The following is a 17,815-nucleotide window of genomic DNA, read 5'->3' as shown; positions in this document are numbered from 1 at the left end:
TAGATACCGCTCTGGTGGGAAGGTAAACGGCGTTTCCGTGCGCTGCTCTGGTTTGGCAGAAGGGGCTTAGTCATGCTGGCCACATGACCGGAGGCTGTATGCCGGCTCCCTTGGCCAATAAAGTGAGATGAGCACACAACCCCAGAGTTGGCCACAAATGGACCTAATGATCAGGGGTCCTTTTACCTTTACCTGTAGGCTTCACATTAGGGCATCTTTTTGGCCCCTGTGAGAACAGGATGCTGGACTAAATGGTCCATTGGCCGGATCCAGCAAACTCTTCTTTTTTTATTGGCTTAAGAAAAATTATAAAGACAGAAAAACAAAGAGGCCTAAATTAACATTGCCTTCTACCGATAAGAAATAATAATAACTATTACAATAAAGAAAATGCTAAAAGTACATTTACTTCCCCTTTTAAACTTCTATTCTGGAAATCAATGTTTGCTTTTCTTTTTAGTGTTTCTATTAACTTGTAAGATATGGATTTAGTTTTTTCCCCTGAATGTTGGTTTTTGTGTATTGTTATTTTTCGATATTTTTCGTGTCGTCGTTGTTGTGTGAAAAATACTAATAATATTTACAGTGGTACCTCGGGTTAAGTACTTAATTCGTTCCAGAGGTCTGTCCTTAACCTGAAACTGTTCTTAACCTGAAGCACCACTTTAGCTCATGGGGCCTCCCGCTGCTGTCACGCCGCCGGAGCACAATTTCTGTTCTCAACCTGAAGCAAAGTTCTTAACCTGAAGCACTATTTCTGGGTTAGCGGAGTCTGTAACCTGAAGCATATGTAACCTGAAGTGTATGTAACCTGAGGTACCACTGTATTTACAAAGAGAAAAAAGAAAAGTTTAGCCGGTGATATATAATGATGTTGAAAACCAGCCCTAGTCGAAATTAAAGGCTAAACATTATGCGTGTCTTGGGATTGTGTGACACAGCCTCTCAGGGTGGCAAAACCCCTCTGTGCTCTGTGTCCCTCACTTGCAAGAGTTTTGCATCCTCTGAAGTTGAACGAACAAGGCACTTTCTAATTTCTATTCCACTTTCCAGCTCCTCCTTCCATCCCCTCCTTCCTTCCTTGCGTCTGTATTTTGCTCAATGCTTTAAGCGTTTGATGAATCATTCCGCTGCCCCCATCTAGCCACAAATCCCCATTCAGAACGCTGGACCTGATGGATGTCTTCTCATGCTGCTTGCTGAAATTGCTTGCCACCTGTGGAACTGAGGGCTGGCGCAGCAGAAGGTTTTGTAACATGCCCCTTCCTCTTGCTGTTTTTGCTTCCCATCACATCACAACGAAAGCACAGTAAAGAGAGGCTAAGTTTTGGGAGGCCGAGAACTTAAAGAGTATTTGCAATATCCACCGAGAGGACTGACTCACAGCTGGGATGTTTGGCTGTCCCGTGGTGTGGAGTTTGGCAGTATCTGACAGCTGGCTCACGATGCTGTGAACTGAAAACGGGTTTGCTTGTTTTTCCAAAAGCAAGCTTCCAACTTCGTTTTTCCCCATGATATATATATTTTTTAAATGTCTTTATTACAAACATGTAGATACATCCATTATACACAAATAAAAGGAAAAAGGAAAAGAAAGAAAACAGAAAAGGAATAAAAACAAAAAAATAGATAACTAACTTCAAAAAACAATTATTTTCAAATTAACGTCTACATACGGAATACAAGCCTTCTTTACACAGCTTTGGCTTGACTCCTTAATTAGAATCACAACTTTCCGCTAAGCATTGTGGTAAGAATTTTAAAGTCTTAGATATATGTTAAATGTTCATAAATGTACCGACCAAGCATGTACATAGATCAGCACAGGAAGACCGACCTGAAACTATTTTTGATTCCCAAACTGACCAAATGTTTTCTCTGCAAGGTCAAAGGAAAATGGAAAAGCCTCCCCATTGTCTTTTCCTTCACAAATCTTGTCTTAAGGGTGTTTGAATAGGGTGAGCTGTGACCTGGCTCAGGAACTACGTATTTTTCATTACAAAAGACTGGCCAGGCTCCCCAGGGTATCCAATCAAGTTAGCATTAAGAGGTAACCTGTCAGACGAGATAAACAATGCACTCAGATTTCTGCTGTAGACCGCCTTTTCTGTGATGTAGGTATGATGTATCTGGGGGTGGTCTGGATCTCCAGGGCAGGGAATTTAAAGTTTCTATGTAAGGGCAGGCACACCTTTGTTCTGGGTCCTCCTCCTTTCCTGCGGGTGAGGGGAGCACCCTGTTGCAACAGATCAATAAAGATCAGGCTTACTAGCTGCTTTGCTTCTCAATATTCTCTGGTTGGCCTCTGTTATTTTCTCCTACCAATAGGGACCCTACGTAAGGACTCTATATGGGCTCTTGGATACCCTATAAGGGGAAATGGGCAGATTTTGTTTACAACACCATGAACGTACTTAGTAAATCAATTCCCCTCCCCCCTGATAAGTGTATCTAGATTTTAAATCTTGGAGAAACAGTCTGATTGCCAGTGGGATTTAATCTATGCTAAGCCAAGTGATGCTCTGGAAGGCTTCTTTTCCCGTGTAATTTATAAAGACATCCCATTCACAAGCTTCCAACTTCGTGATTTGGTAGGGACATTTGAAATCAGGCAAGCCGGGGGTCAAGGAGCTCTCGGGTGAACACAGGTTATCCACAGGCCAGGAGAGAATCTAAGTCACGAAATGCAGTTGGCTTTTATTCACAGAAAGTCACAACACGGCCGAGTTCCCCTGGCTCGTCTCATTCAGCTGGAACATAGCTGTCAATGTTTCCCTTTTTAAAAGGGAAATTCCCTTAATCTGAATAGGATTCCTCTCAAGAAAAGGGAAAAGTTGACAGCTATGAGCTGGAAACGTTGCTGAAACTGACGACTGGCCCCATCTTTCGCCTCTAACTTTTCACTCTGGATCCCCCCCCCCAATATACTACTACTACTACTACTACTACTACTAATAATAATAATAATAATAAAATATACTCGGAGTCGAGAGTGGATTTCATGCTCTTTATTCAGCTCATAGTGGTGAGGAGGAATGGAAGTTCCCCCAGAATGTCTGCTTTATATACATTATTTACACAGTGGGCCCCACGTGATTGGCTAGTTCTGGGATTCACCTGTAGGCCAATCAGGTTGCGGATTCACTTCCACCTGGAGCTGGATTGGGTGGCTCCATCAGACTGCTGCATTCTGGGTCCTATTGTTCTAGGACCAATCAGACTGCAGCATTCTGGGTCCTATTGTTCTAGTACCAATCAAACTGCTGCATTTTGGATTCTATTCAACTCAGTACATAACAAATAATAATAATAATTTCATTTCATTTCATTTAATATTCTAATTTTCTGAGATGGTTAATTTGGGATTTTCATCAGTTGTGCTCCATGATCATCACAATTATAACAAATAAAGGCTTGACATGTCTCGCGTTGCATGTCATGAGTCTATCTCATATATTAGTTTCACCTTTTAAGTTGAATTACTGAAATAAACGAACTTTTCCACGATATTCTAATTTTTCGAGTTTCACCTGTACTGTAGATAGTTTTCACTCAGGTCCACATATGCAAATAAGGGATTGAAAGTGACGTTCAGTGATTGCATCGTTTTAGAAAGTTGTTACAGTTACGCTGTACTGGAGCTCTATATAAGCAGGCTGGCTGAACCCTTCAGTTCAGTTCTGTTCTGGCCTGTGAATAAACAAGAGCTGTTTGAAGAATCGCTGTGTTGTCTGATATGTCCACCCACAACTTAACAGATATCTCTTCTTTCTCGTATCTAAAAATGCAAGAAGGGCCTTTACACTCACCAGAAGCTCTGCTCTGCTCTCGCCGGTCCTGGAAGGAGCCTTAAAAAAACTCCCATATGCTCAGAGACTTTGTGCCTGTTCATTGGGGAAAATAGGAAGCCCAGAGCACTTGTTCTTTAGATGTCGCTTTTATGAAGAGGCACGTAGTGAGACCATTGATCCCCTGCTAGTGAGGCTCGCTGACCTCCCGGCAAAGCAAAAATTGACCTTTTCCTGTTAGGCAAAGATCAGAAGACGACCCGGATGGTCACCAGATTCTATGTACAGATCTGTAGGCGCAGACCATCTCCCAACTCAAACTAGTCCGTAAAGAAAATCCCCAAACTCAGTTCCATGGGAGACTCTGGGTCACCTCTCTGCGGTAAGGTAAAGGGACCCCGGACCATTAGATCGAGTCTCGGACGACTCTGGGGTTGCGGTGCTCCTCTCACTTTATTGGCCGAGGGAGCCGGCGTGCAGCTTCTGGGTCATGTGGCCAGCATGACTAAGCCGCTTCTGGCAAACCAGAGCAGCGCACAGAAATGCCGCTTACCTTCCCGCCGGAGCGGTACCTGTTTATCTGCTTGCACTTTGACGTGCTTTCGAACTGCTAGGTTGGCAGGAGCAGGGACCGAGCAACGGGAGCTCATCCCGTCATGGGGATTCGAACCGCCGACTTTCTGATCGGCAAGCCCTAGGCTCTGTGGTTTTACCCACAGCGCCACCCGCACCCCCTCTCTCTGCGGTATCTTATCTTAAAGTTTTACGTTTCTATGCGCTTATCGCATTTATAAATTTTAAATTTATTGTTGTACATTGTTTTAATTGTTTGTTTTCCTTCTGAGCCTGTACCCCAAGTGTGTTTTATAAGCTGGTCTCTGACTGTAATAAATTATCTATCTATCACAGGAGGGGAGAGTTGCTCCTGTGTTCGAATCCTGCTTTTGGGTTTCCCACAGATATCTGGCTGGCCATTGTGAGAACAGGACGATGGATTAGATGGTCCATTGGCCTGATCCATCTTATTGATTAATTTATTGATTCAAACTCAAATACTGACCTTATTATTAAGCAGGGATTCAAAGTAATCCAGGGAACTTCTGTGCAGGTTTTTTTTCCTTTTTGGCCAACGCTGTCTTCCTTCAAGCAGGAAAATGCCGGCAGCCTTTCTGACCCCGAGGACAGAAACAGCGGCAGAGTCCGAAGGATGGCAGAGACCCGGAGCCTTGAGGTAAAGACCCCCCTCTTTACCCTTGAGCCCCAGGAGGTGTTGAGTTTTTTAGCAAACAAGCAAACCGTGTGACTTACTTTTTATTGTGGCTGCGCAGGTGCGTTCTCCTGGTGCGCTTGGAATTAGGGGAGCCCTATTGAAACACCATGCCAGTTATGGGGTGAGTTACTGTGGTTTTTTCTCTTTTTCTATTTTTTAAAAAATATTTTTTATTGCTCAATTTCCACCTAACTATCAAGCCATATAATCACCTACATACCGTATTTTTCGCTCTATAAGATTCACTTTTTCCCTCCTAAAAAGTAAGGGGAAATGAGTATGCGTCTTATGGAGTGAATGCAGGCTGCGCAGCTATCCCAGAAGCCAGAACAGCAAGAGGGATTGCTGCTTTCACTGCGCAGCGATCCCTCTTGCTGTTCTGGCTTCTGAGATCCAGAATATATTTTTTCTTGTTTTCCTCCTCCCAAAACTAGGTGCGTCCTGTGGTCTGGTGCATCTTATAGAACGAAAAATGTGGTAATTTCTCCCCCCTTCCCCCCCCCAATGACTTCCCCCAGCTCCTCTCGCTGATTTCGCTGCACATATTTTTCTCTGCTTATTATAAAACTGTATATATCCTTACATATCTGCCCATCGTGTTATCAACCATAAATTTGTGTGTGTTTATTCAAAACCTGCCAAGGAGTCCAGTTCATTTTGTTGTGTTTTTAAATAACTTGTGAAAAGTTCCCATTCTTCTTTGAAGCCACAGTTGTCCTTATCTCGCAATTTGTATGTCAGTTCAGCCAGTTCTGCATAGTTCATCAATTTCTCTTGCCACTGTTCTTTTGTCGGGGTTTCCTCATTCTTCCATCCTTGTGCTATCAAGACTCTTGCCGCTGTTGTCGCATACATAAATAAGTTCCTTATTTTCCTTGGCAGGTCTTGTCCTACAATCCCTAACAAAAATGCTTCTGTTTTGGTTTTTTTACTAATGTCCTTTTAAACATTTTCTTCAATTCATTATATATCATTTCCCAATTTTTTAAAAACTTCTTTGCGTTCCCACCACATATGATAAAAAGCCCCTTCTTTTTCTTTACATTTCCAACAAATGTTAGAGCCGGTTTTATACATTTTTGCTGTCTGTACTGGTGTTATATACCATCTATACATCATTTTCATATAATTTTCTTTCAGAAGGGAATAATCTGTAAATTTTAAATCTGTTTTCCACAATTTTCCCCAGTCCTCAAATTGTATATTATGTCCTATATCTTGTGCCCATTTGAAGGATGAACACCTTCTGAGATGTGAATTCTATGAAATCACTCTCCATTGGAAGTTTCCGGTGTAAATATGTGCAAATAAATCATATTTGAAAGATACTGCAGACTCTGTGGTACCTCATTTCCCCTGAAGGAACACAGACCCTGGCTGAATGCCCCAAACCCCTTGGAATCTCATTCAGAGACTGGGATGGCCAGTTAATGTGTATTAGGAGAGGGATGCTCTGCTCATGAAATCTCATAAGGACTACAGTGGTACCTTGGTTTTCAAATGCCGTGATACTCAAACAACTTGGAACCCAAACTCTGCAAACCCGGAAGTAAGCGTTCTGGTTTGCGAACTCTTTTCGGAAGCCGAACGTGCTCCGTTTTGAGTGTTCCACTTCTGATTTGAGTGCCACGCTTCCGTTGTTATGCTGAGGTCTGACTGTTTTTGCTATTTATTTATTTTGCATTTTTGTTTTTGTGGCTCGTGTGTGTGTGTGTGTGTGTGTGTGGAACTGTGTGGAACCCAGTTCAGCTATTGATTGATTGATTGATTGATTGATTGTGTGACTGCAATACATCGTTCTACCTCCGCGGACACTGAGGTCCAGCTCCGAGTGCCTTCTGGCGGTTCCCTCCCTGCGAGAAGCAAAGTTACAGGGAACCAGGCAGAGGGCCTTCTCGGTGGTGGCACCTGCCCTGTGGAACACCCTCCCACCAGATGTCAAAGAGAACAACAACTACCAAACTTTTAGAAGGTATCTAAAGGCAGCCCTTTTTAGGGAAGCTTTTAATGTTTGATGTATTACTGTATTTTAATATTTGATTGGAAGCTGCCCAGAGTGGCTGGCGAAGCCTAGCCAGATGGGTGAGGTATAAATAATAATAATAAATTATTGTTGTTGTTGTTGTTTATTGCTTTCGTTTTATGGATCAATGGTCCTGTTAGATAGTAAAATTCATGTTAAATTGCTGTATTAGGGATTGTTTTTTAAAAGTTTGGAACTGATTAATCCGTTTTGCATTACTTTCTGTGGGAAAGCGCACCTTGGTTATGGAACGCTTTGGTTTTGGAACGGACTTCCGGAACGGATTAAGTTTGAGAACCAAGGGACCACAGTACTTCCTTTACAGAGAAATTGCAACCTGATGTGGAAATGCAGTGAGCTAAACTGAAGGTTGGGAAAATGAGGAACTGACAAGAACCTCAACGGACAGATTTCACTAGCTTTATATGCCTAGAATTTGATTTCTCATCCATTCCTCCCTGTGCACATGTGATTTTCCTCTCCTCTCTTTCAAGGCTTATCCTGGGCCTCACGGAGCAAGGAGAATTAAGGTAACCCTCTTTGCAACAGCAGGTAACTCTCAATTCTTAGCTGTGATTCCTGCAGCCGCCTCGGGTGGCAGAGTCCCATGGGGTGGCACCCCAGTCTGTGCCCCACCTGCCCCTGCTGCTGCCAGAGAAGCATGGAGCAGCAAGCGAGGCTTTGGCAAGGGGCAAGACAGCTTCCCTTTTTGCCTCAGGCGGTGAAATGGGATGGGACATCCCTGATTCCTGGTATAGGGTATGTCCGAGAGACAATCAGTCCTCTATGAATTTGTTTGATACTCTTTTAAAGTCATCCCAAGTTGATAGCCATCACTCATAGCTGTCAACTTTTCCCTTTTCTTGCAAGGAATGCTATTCGGAATAAGGGAATTTCCCTTAAAAAAGGGAAAAGCTGACAGCTATGCCATCACTTGGGGAGTGAATTCAATAGGTTAGCTATGCGCTATCAGGGGCGGCCAACTCCCAAGAAACTGCGATCTACTTACAGATTTAAAAACTGGCAGTTCAGGTCGAAGTTGTTGAGCTTTTTAAAGGAGAGTTTAGCTTCTTTGGGGGGAGCCAGTGATCTACCAGTGATCTACAACAGACGTCCAGTGATCTGTTGGGCATGCCTGCACTGTGTGAAGGACTTTCTACTGTCTACTCTGAATCTTCCACCATTCAGCTTTGGGTTGTTGTTGTTGTTTCTCAATGTGGAAATTTTTTATTTCACCATTACAGAAGAAGCTCTTTTGCCAGTTCTTATATGACTGTTAAGGGACGTGGGTGGCGCTGTGGGTTAAACCACAGAGCCTAGGACTTGCTGATCAGAAGGTCAGTGGTTCGAATCCCCGCGACGGGGTAAGCTCCCGTTGCTCAGTCCCTGCTCCTGCCAACCTAGCATTTCGAAAGCACGTCAAAGTGCAAGTAGATAAATAGGTACCGCTCTGGCGGGAAGGTAAACGGCGTTTCAGTGTACTGCTCTGGTTCGCCAGAAGCAGCTTAGTCATGCTGGCCACATGACCCGGAAGCTGTACGCCAGCTCCCTCGGCCAATAAAGCGAGATGAGCGCCACAACCCCAGAGTCGGTCACAACTGGACCTAATGGTCAGGGGTCCCTTTATATAACTGTTATAAGTTACACATATAACACATATGCAAGTCCTGTGAGTAAAATCAGTGAAGAAATAAAATGTAATATTTATATTGTGGGCAGTACTCATGTTACATGTATGGTGTCCATTTACACAGATACTGCTTTGAGGCCTTTTGCAATCATGCAGTGTATAATTTTTGGAAATAATGGAAAAGCTACTGAAGTTTGAGTATATTAGCTTGTTGGTTGCTTACACTGTATAGGCTGTTATGACCTTCCAATGACATTGTTAGTAGCTGGCAGGCTGCCAATCCCTATTAAAGTTGGGCCAGTGTTGTGATTCGCTAATTGCAGCATTAAGCTGACCTATTGTAGACAGTGTGTGTGTTTTGCGTGGGCCGGCTTAAGGTATATAAACTGGGCCAAATAGTTGGATTTTGGGGCGCTCCCACCACATGTGGAGGTATGTGCCTGTGGAGGTGCACCCTCTCCAGCATTTTATGAAACTGATCTGTAAAAATGTTACATGGAAAAAATACGGGAGACATTACATATACTTCTGTAAAACAAGAAAATCTTTAATAATAATAATAAAAAGTATAAACTGGGCCAAGTGCCCCTGTTTGTAGCATTCAGCTTTGTTGGTGTGGGAATGTTCAGGGTGTCAGGAGAGGATATATTGTTTATTAATATCCTTCCTAACTTGCGCTGGCAAGTTCCTTTATGTAGTAGAGTTACATTCCCCCTTTTTATATGCACAGCAGATAGCTGGTTGCAGGCTCGTGTGAGCCTCTCACTATTATACAGTTCATTCTGTCTCAGACTGAATTGTATGTTCCTGGTAAATTCCCTTGAATCCCTCTTAAAAGAATAAAGGATATATTGTTTATTAGTATCCTTCCTAACTTCCTAACTTGTGCTGGCAAGTTCCTTTATGTAGCAGAGTTAGATTCCCCCTTTTTATATGCACAGCAGATAGCTGGTTGCAGGCTCGTGTGAGCCTCTCACTATTATACAGTTCAATCTGTCTCAGATTGAATTGTACATTCCTGGTAAATTCCCTTGAATCCCTCTTAAAAGAATAAAGACGCCACAATCTTATTCAAAGTCAATAAAAGACGTTTCCTTACATCAGTTCACAGTTGGATCCCTGAAGGCAGACTTAGTTACAAATATGTACATGTGGATCTACACCATATGGTGGAATAATCCCAGTGCTTCTGCCAGCTGAGAGCTAGCAGAGCAGTCCTAGCTGAACGCTGGTCAAGCGAAGAAGGAAGTGAAAAAGAGAGAGGTGTGCTGCGTGACTCATCTTTTTGTTACCTGCACAGGTAAGGTCACAGCCACCTTCTATCACATGCAAAAGGAAGGATGCTCCAGCCCAGGAGGAACAGGAAGTTTTGGCATGTCCACTCTAGGAAAACAAGGAATGTTGTATTTGACTGCCTCTCATGGATCACATCCCATGGTTGGGTTCTCGTATTGTGAGAGGGGCCTGAAACTGTCTCAACAGCTCAGGGGAAGGAAAGTGTTTTAAGATGAAATCTAAAAATCCAAAGATATAAAATTAACAAGGTTTTCTCTCTTTAGAAGCAAAGGTCAGACATGGTGGATCCTGATTCCCTGCCAGTTCAAGGTCAAAAGGTTTGCATTAATTTTTTTTTTTTGTCAATAGATGCCAAAACATTAAAAGCTCTGTGGTTGTGGTGGCGAACCTCTTTGGGTGTTGCAACCTAGGCTGATGAAACAGTGAGAGAGTGTATTGCTTCTCCAAGCTCTACACATGTTATGTACTGAGTTGAATAGGATCCAAAATGCAGCAGTCTAATTGCTCCTAGAACAATAGGATTCAGAATGCAGCAGTCTGGTTGGTCCTAGAACAATAGGATCCAGAATGCAGCAGTCTGATTGGTCCGCAGTAGCCACCCAATCCAACTCCAAGTGGAAGTGAATCCGCAACCTGATTGGCCTACAGGAGAATCCCGGAATTAGCCAATCATGTGGGGCCCATTGTGTAAATAATGTATATAAAGCAGACATTTCGTGGGAACTTCCTCACTACTATGAGCTGAATAAAGAGCATGAAATCCACACTAGACTCTGAGTATATTTCAAAACACTAAATTAACTCCTCTTTCATTGGGATTTGCCAGAATCCAACATCCCCAGAAATCTGTCCAAAATTTGATTTACATCTTTAGGGTTTTGTTGTTGTTGTTGTTTGCAGCCTGGAGCAGGTCCAAATGGTTCCTCTTTTCTGCTCTCCTTTCTTAAAAATATATACTCATTTTATTGAATAACGAAAAGGCCAGTTATCCAGTTAACTGGGAACCTCTAAAGAGTACCGTATATTTCGCTCTATAAGACACACTTTTCCCCCTCCAAAAATTAAGGGGAAATGTGTGTGCGTCCTATAGAGCGAATGCAGGCTGCACCGCTAAGCCCAAAGGCAGAACAGGGAGAAGGAGCGCTGCGGAGCGCTCCGTCTCGCTCTTCTAGCTTGGGGACAGCTGCACCCAAAGCTTCTCTAGGGCAGCGGGGTGCCTTCACCCTGCTGTCCTGCAGAGGCTAGCAAGGCTGTTCCCAAGCCAGAACAGAGAGACGGAGGGCTCCGTCTTGCTCTTCTAGCTTGGGGACGGCTGCGAGCAAAGCCTCTCCAGGGCAGCGGGGCGATGTGCTCCAAAGGCTTCAGGGATCTTTGAGGCTGGCGGTGGGGGAAAGCAGCGCTTCCCCCCACCGCCAGCCCCACAAGCTCAGGTGAATGCACCTTGAACGCACCTTGTTTTAGAGGGGGAGAACAAGAAAAAAAAAAATTCCCTGTTCTCCCCCTCCTATGGTCCAGTGCGTCCTATAGAGTGAAAAAAATAAGTGTTGCAATCTTGAGTTCGGTAGCAGCTTTTGAATAAGCTCTGCAAATAAAGGTTACATGGGTTAAATAGATATATGTATATACATAGATGCATATTAATATTTTATCATGATTTTGCTGATAAGTTTAGGTAATAGGTTTATTAGAGTGAAAAGATGTTGAGAAGGACAGGAAGTTAAATTTATGAAGATATATACTTCTTTGTTGGAATTTTTATTTTTGATCTACAGACTACAAAATGTCTTTGATGTATGGATGTAACTACGGTTAATAAAGCAAAATAAATAAATAAATAAATAAATAAATAAATAAATAAAATAAATCTAGAATTACTAAAAGGCCATTGCATCCCAAGATATACATCAAAGCATGCAGCAGAACAATGGAACAGAACAATTTCATTCAGAATTATGAGGTTCAAACGTTGCACATTATTGCAGATCCTTTCTAGTAGCATAAGAGAATAACTGGTGAAAAGAACCCAAGATAGAAACATTCAGAGTCTTCAGATCCTTCTGAGATTGCTAAATTGCGTGTTACTGTCTCAGATATCGCGAGATTCCAGACGTTATTATACCGCAAAGACAATTGTCAATCATGCAGCGCTTTCGCTTTGGGGACCTTTGAGCCAACAGCCAGCATTAATAGTTCCTAATAGATGGCCCTCCTTTGACAGCACAGCTAGGCCACATGGTCTCTTGGGACACTAATAATGTCACTAATAAGAACAGTGGCAGGGAAGTCACAGGACAGCTGTAGCTGAGTGGCAGAGAATCAGCCTTCCATGGAGAAGGTTCTAGGTTCAGTCCCCGATATCTCCAGGTCAGACTGGGAATAGCCCCTTTCTGAAACCCTGGAGAGTAGCTTCCAGTCAGTGTAGCCAGTACAGTGGTACCTCGGGTTAAGTACTTAATTCGTTCCGGGGTCCGTACTGAACCTGAAAGTGTTCTTAACCTGAAGCACCACTTTAGCTAATGGGGCCTCCCGCTGCTGCCGTGCCGCCGGAGCAGGATTTCTGTTCTCATCCTGAAGCACTTAACCTGAAGCACTATTTCTGGGTTAGCGGAGTCTGTAACCTGAAGCGTATGTAACCCAAGGTACCACTGTACTGAGCTAGATGAAACAACGGTCTGAGGGAGGATAAGGCATAATAATAATAATAATAATAATAATAATAATAATAATAATTTATTATTTGTACCCCTCCCATCTGGCTGGGTTTCCCCAGCCACTCTGGGCGGCTCCCAATCAAGTGTTAAAAACAGTACAGCATTACATATTAAAAACTTCCCTGAACAGGGCTGCCTCAAGATGTCTTCTGAATGTCAGGTAGTTGTTTATCTCTTTGACATCTGATGGGAGGGTGTTCCACAGGGCAGGCGCCACTACCGAGAAGGCCCTCTGCCTGGTTCCCTGTAGCTTTGCTTCTCGCAATGAGGGAACTGCCAGAAGGCCCTCGGCGCTGGACGTCGGCGTCCGGGCAGAACGATGGGGGTGGAGACGCTCCTTCAGGGCTTCTCCCTATGTTCCTAAATCACCTGCAAAATCTGGGTTGGCTTGCAAATCCTCCTGTGCGCAGTCAGTGAGATTCCAGGGACAACCACCAGCAAGAAAGCCCTGCTGCCTTGATATACCGTATTTTTCGCTCTATAAGACACACCTAGTTTTTAGGGGAGGAAAACAAGAAATAAAAAGGCAACACAAAGCATCCTGAGCGAAAAGGGAGCGCTCCTCTTGCCCTCCTGGCTTTCCCTCCACCTCCCGCAAGAGCCGTGCGCTCTTTAAAGGGAGCGCTGCTCTTGGGGGGCTTTTCTGGGAGGTGGGGGAAGGGACAGAGCGTACGACTCTGTCCCTCCTGCAAAAGCCAGGGATAGCCGTGTGACACCTCCGCAGGGCAGCGGGATGAAGGCTCCCCTGTGCAGCACTCCCTCTTGCTGTTCTGGCTTTTGGATAGCCCCGCAAAGCCTCCGCAGGGCACGGGGATGAAGGCTCCCTGTGTCCTGCAGAGGCTTCGCGCGGCTAAACAAGAAACCAGGACAACCAGCGGCAGTGGCGTAGCGTGGGGGGTGCAGAGGGGGCCGGCCGCACCGGGCGCAACATCGGGGGGGGGGTGCGCTCGCACTCGCAGCTCTCTGCCCCTACTAAAATCTACGGGTTAGGGGGCGCAAATTACTTGCCTTGTCCCGGGTGCTGACAACCCACGCTACGCCACTGACCAGTGGGATCCCTGCAGTCCCGCTGGCTGTCCTGGCTTCTTGCGCAGCCTCTCCCGGGCAGGGGGAGCCTTCATCCCCTGCTCGCGAGAGGCTGCGCGCAGCTAAGGCTCCCCCAAGACCCGCACTCCCTTTAAAGAGCGCGCAGAGTGTGTGTGTGGCTCTTGGGGGCTTTTACCAAGGAGGGAGAAGGGCAGCCCTTCTCCTCAGGGAAAAGCCCCGAAGAGCCGCACACACGCTCCACGCGGCTCTTTAAAGGGAGCGCTGAGCAGAGCCTCCCACCTGCATTCACTCCATAAGACGCACACACATTTCCCCTTACTTGTTAGGAGGGGGAAAGTGCGTCTTATAGAGCTGAAAATACGGTATTTTTTCATTACCTTTTGCCCTCTGCTTCCTGGAGGAACGTTGCCTTTTCCAAATGGAGGAGGAAATCCGCTACCGTGCTCTTAGAGATCCAGCCGCAATCACGCCAGCAGCCCAAGAGGCACCTGCAAAATTCCACATAGCTGGACTGTGCTTGGAAACGACGAGGTTTCTTTTTCTCTTTAATTCTGTTTTTTTCAGGGAGAAAAGGGGGCACCTGGAAGCCAAGGCAGCAAAGGAGAACAGGTCAGTTTCTTTGCATGAGCTGCAACATCTGCGCACATGTGTGCGTGTGCGACAATTGGGGCTTGCGGCAAAACGTTGCACTACTATGGAAAGCTGGATTTCAGGATTCTAGATGCTCCCTTCAATTCCTTACCCCCACCCCCACCCCATTTCCTAGTGGATCTCCTTGCGTGGCGAGTTCCCACCCCCCACCCCAGTGGAAATAAAGACACATGACACAATTATTAAGGTTAATGGGCTAAATAAGGCCACAACTTTATTGGTTACAGGTGATGAGCAGTACTGGCTTAGGCATTGGTCCTAACTGACTATATCTGGCTTCAGCCCGTCCGCTTGAAGTCCAGTAAGGGTTAACCACCAGTAGGGGGAGTCCTGCTGATGCACATCAACTAGGGACTCCCCTGGGGTAATCGGTAGGGGGCGTGCTTTAGGCCCTCACCTCCATAGGCTTCAGACAGGGCCACGCCCCCTGGAACCTTTAATATGCACGGGAGGTGATGGCACTTCCTCCCCTCTTCCATCTACAAAACAATACCATGAGAGCCAGTGTGGTGTAGTGGTTAAGAGCGGTGGACTCGTAATCTGGTGAACCGGGTTCGCTTCCCCGCTCCTCCACATGCAGCTGCTGGGTGACCTTGGGCCAGTCACACTTCTCTGAAGTCTCTCAGCCCCACTCACCTCACAGGGTGTTTGTTGTGGTGGAGGAAGGGAAAGGAGATTGTTAGCCACTTTAAGACTCCTTAGGGTAGTGATAAAGCGGGATATCAAATCCAAGCTCAAATTAAATCCAAATACCAATGCCTAACCGCCAATGCCAAGAAAGTTGTAATGATTTGCTATGAGGTAGGCGAAAACCAAGTGGCTGGTGCCAATTTGCCAAGTGGATAAATTCCTACCAGGCCCCTCAACGGCGACCAACCAAGGTCCATAGCAAGGTCAAGGAACGGAAACCTTATAGGGCAGGAGGGTGGGAAACAGGAACAGCTGGTAAGCGGCAAAAGAGCCTGTGTTAAATAGGACAGGCCACGCCCCCAGAACCAGCCGATTGGCTGGCCAGGGGGTGACACCGTCGGGGCTTCCCCCAATTGGGCGGGAGCTGGGCTGTGACGCCCACAATCCAACCTCCTCTGCAGGGCGGAAGTGGCTTTGCAAGGCTGCATTATACTGACTCAAACTGTTGGCCCACGTGGCTCACTGTTGTCTTCACTGAGACTATCAGTACCTTTCTAGAGTTTCAATCAAGGGTCTGGCAACATCTGATGGGCCATGTGTTTCCCAGTCTTGCATTGAGAAGGAAGGAGAAATGGGGAGGGCCGTTGCACTGTTGGACGTTGAGAACTGGCACAGCTTGGAGAGGCTTTGGCCAAGAGGAGCAGTCAAAGGACACGCACTGATCTCTGCATTTGTGCAAGGGGAGCACATGGAAAGGGGCTGTCCAAAATATTTGCTTTGCGATGGAAAGCATGTAAGCATCAGGGTCTGAGCCTAAGGGTACAGTGAGCTCTCTCTCTCTCTCTCTCTCTTTCCCTTACAGGGGGAACCAGGAGAGCCAGGAGAGCCAGGGGAGAAGGTAAGCAGCAAAGGTCATAGAATCATAAAGTTGGAAGAGACCAAAGGGTCAGCTTCATCATCATCATCATCATCATCAATTGAATTTATATACCACACTATATCTGGAGGTCTCCGGGCAGTTCACAGAATAAAATCAAAATAAAAAACTACAATGTACATGTCAGATGCTGTGTGGTGGTTCCTCGTGAGTAACCAGGCAGGACTCCGACCTGTCTTTCACAGGTTTTATTGTGGAAACTATTTACAGTGCAGATACACAAAGTTCATGTCCATCTTAGTCACTTGCAGAATCCGGGAGTGGCCCCTTCCGGCTTCTCCCCCAACGTAAGAACTTCGGCACCCCAAGCCTCCTCCTCCTCTCCTTGCATTTCACCCCTCTGTGCAAGCTGGGCGACGGAAGTGGCGTGCGTTGGCAGCATCCTCCAGCCCTTTCCTCGCTTGGCTGGCCCCTTTCCTCTCTTCTCCACTGGAGGTGTGGCTTTTCCCACCGCTGGAAGAGGAACTGCCCCTCAGGAGTTTCGGGAGATCCCAATAACCCAATAACCCCTTGCAATGCAGGAATCTCAGCTAAAGCATCCATGATAGATGGCCATCTAACCTCTGCTTACAAACATCAAAGGAAGGAGAGTCCAGACATTCTTACAGGCTGGGAGATCTTTGACAGCGCTTCCAGTTCTGCCCAGCAGTAGCAACTGGATACCCCAGTTCAGGGCCCAAAACTAGAGTTTACATAGAGTTGCAGGCAACTGTCGCTGGACAGCTTGACTTCAGGAAGCCCAGGCAAGCCACACAGCACATACTCGGATACGGATGCAAGAAAAACCTTGCTAGATCAGAGCAGAGGCACTACAGCTTGAATACACACACACCCCTAAGCCTGTATCGGGATGCGGGTGGCGCTGTGGGTTAAACCGCAGAGCCTAGGGCTTGCCGATCAGAAGGTTGGCGGTTCGAATCCACGTGACGGGGTGAGCTCCCGTTGCTCGGTCCCTGCTCCTGCCAACCTAGCAGTTCAAAAGCACGTCAAAGTGCGAGTAGATAAATAGGTACCACTCCGGCGGGAAGGTAAACGGCGTTTCCGTGCGCTGCTCTGGTTTGCCAGAAGCGGCTTAGTCTTGCTGGCCACATGACCAGGAAGCTGTACGCCGGCTTCCTCGGCCAGTAAAGCGAGATGAGCGCCGCAACCCCAGAGTTGGTCAGGACTGGACCTAATGGTCAGGGGTCCCTTTACCTTTACCCCTAAGCCTGTATCAGTTATTGCCCAAACATATCCAGGGTGTTTCATGGCATCAAGAGGACTTGAAACTTACCTTTTGCTCTTGTCTCTACCAGGGCGCCAGAGGCGAAGAAGGAGAAGTGGGTCAAAAGGTAAAGGAATGGCTTTGCTGGGATCAGGGGCCGCCCAGAACGAGCAACTCATCTTCCATTTGCAGAGTTGCTTGCAATTTGAGTCACAGATTATTGGCATCATGTGAACCTGTGTATTATGCTGTGTGGTTGGGATTCACTTCTCTCTTATTTGCTCTGTTTTCTAAAGGGAGAGCCAGGCATTGGCTACCGGGGACCTGTTGGTCAGGCTGGACCTCCTGGGCACAAGGCAAGTTCTGCAATTTTCCTGCTCCATCTCCATATTGAGACTTCGTTTATTTCTCTGAACAGCCAACTAGTCCTTTATAGAGGACAGTAGTGGGAAATGTTTAACCTTCCAGGTGCTGCTAGACTCCTATTCACAGCATCCGCAGACAGCATAGCCCACGGTCAGGGACAAAGGGAGCTATAGTCCAGTGTCCAGAGAGCTACAGGTTTCCCACTCTTTATAGAGGAGAAACAGACTGGCCTGAAGTAGACCATCAGGGTGGAAAGTGAAAC

The 17,815-nt window shown here is 45.9% G+C and overlaps 1 protein-coding gene across 1 annotated transcript in view; it reads left to right on the top strand.

Annotated features, from left to right (window-relative positions):
- Window positions 1–17,815, top strand: part of LOC310825827 (uncharacterized protein) — a 168,978-nt gene that overhangs the window by 78,928 nt on the left and 72,235 nt on the right. The window contains exons 43-50 of the mRNA XM_083699648.1: window positions 4,939–5,019; window positions 5,117–5,179; window positions 7,576–7,611; window positions 10,271–10,324; window positions 14,330–14,374; window positions 15,909–15,944; window positions 17,279–17,314; window positions 17,484–17,543. Of these exons, the coding sequence (XP_083555774.1) occupies window positions 4,939–5,019; window positions 5,117–5,179; window positions 7,576–7,611; window positions 10,271–10,324; window positions 14,330–14,374; window positions 15,909–15,944; window positions 17,279–17,314; window positions 17,484–17,543 (411 nt within the window). The remainder of the gene's footprint in view (window positions 1–4,938; window positions 5,020–5,116; window positions 5,180–7,575; window positions 7,612–10,270; window positions 10,325–14,329; window positions 14,375–15,908; window positions 15,945–17,278; window positions 17,315–17,483; window positions 17,544–17,815) is intronic.

The sequence above is a fragment of the Podarcis gaigeae genome (genome assembly GCF_964106915.1).
Source record: "Podarcis gaigeae genome assembly, chromosome: 10".
Classification (NCBI taxonomy): Eukaryota; Metazoa; Chordata; class Lepidosauria; order Squamata; family Lacertidae; genus Podarcis; species Podarcis gaigeae.
The sequence above is the reverse complement of the archived record's forward strand: the minus strand, read 5'-3'. Positions and strand labels throughout refer to the sequence as shown.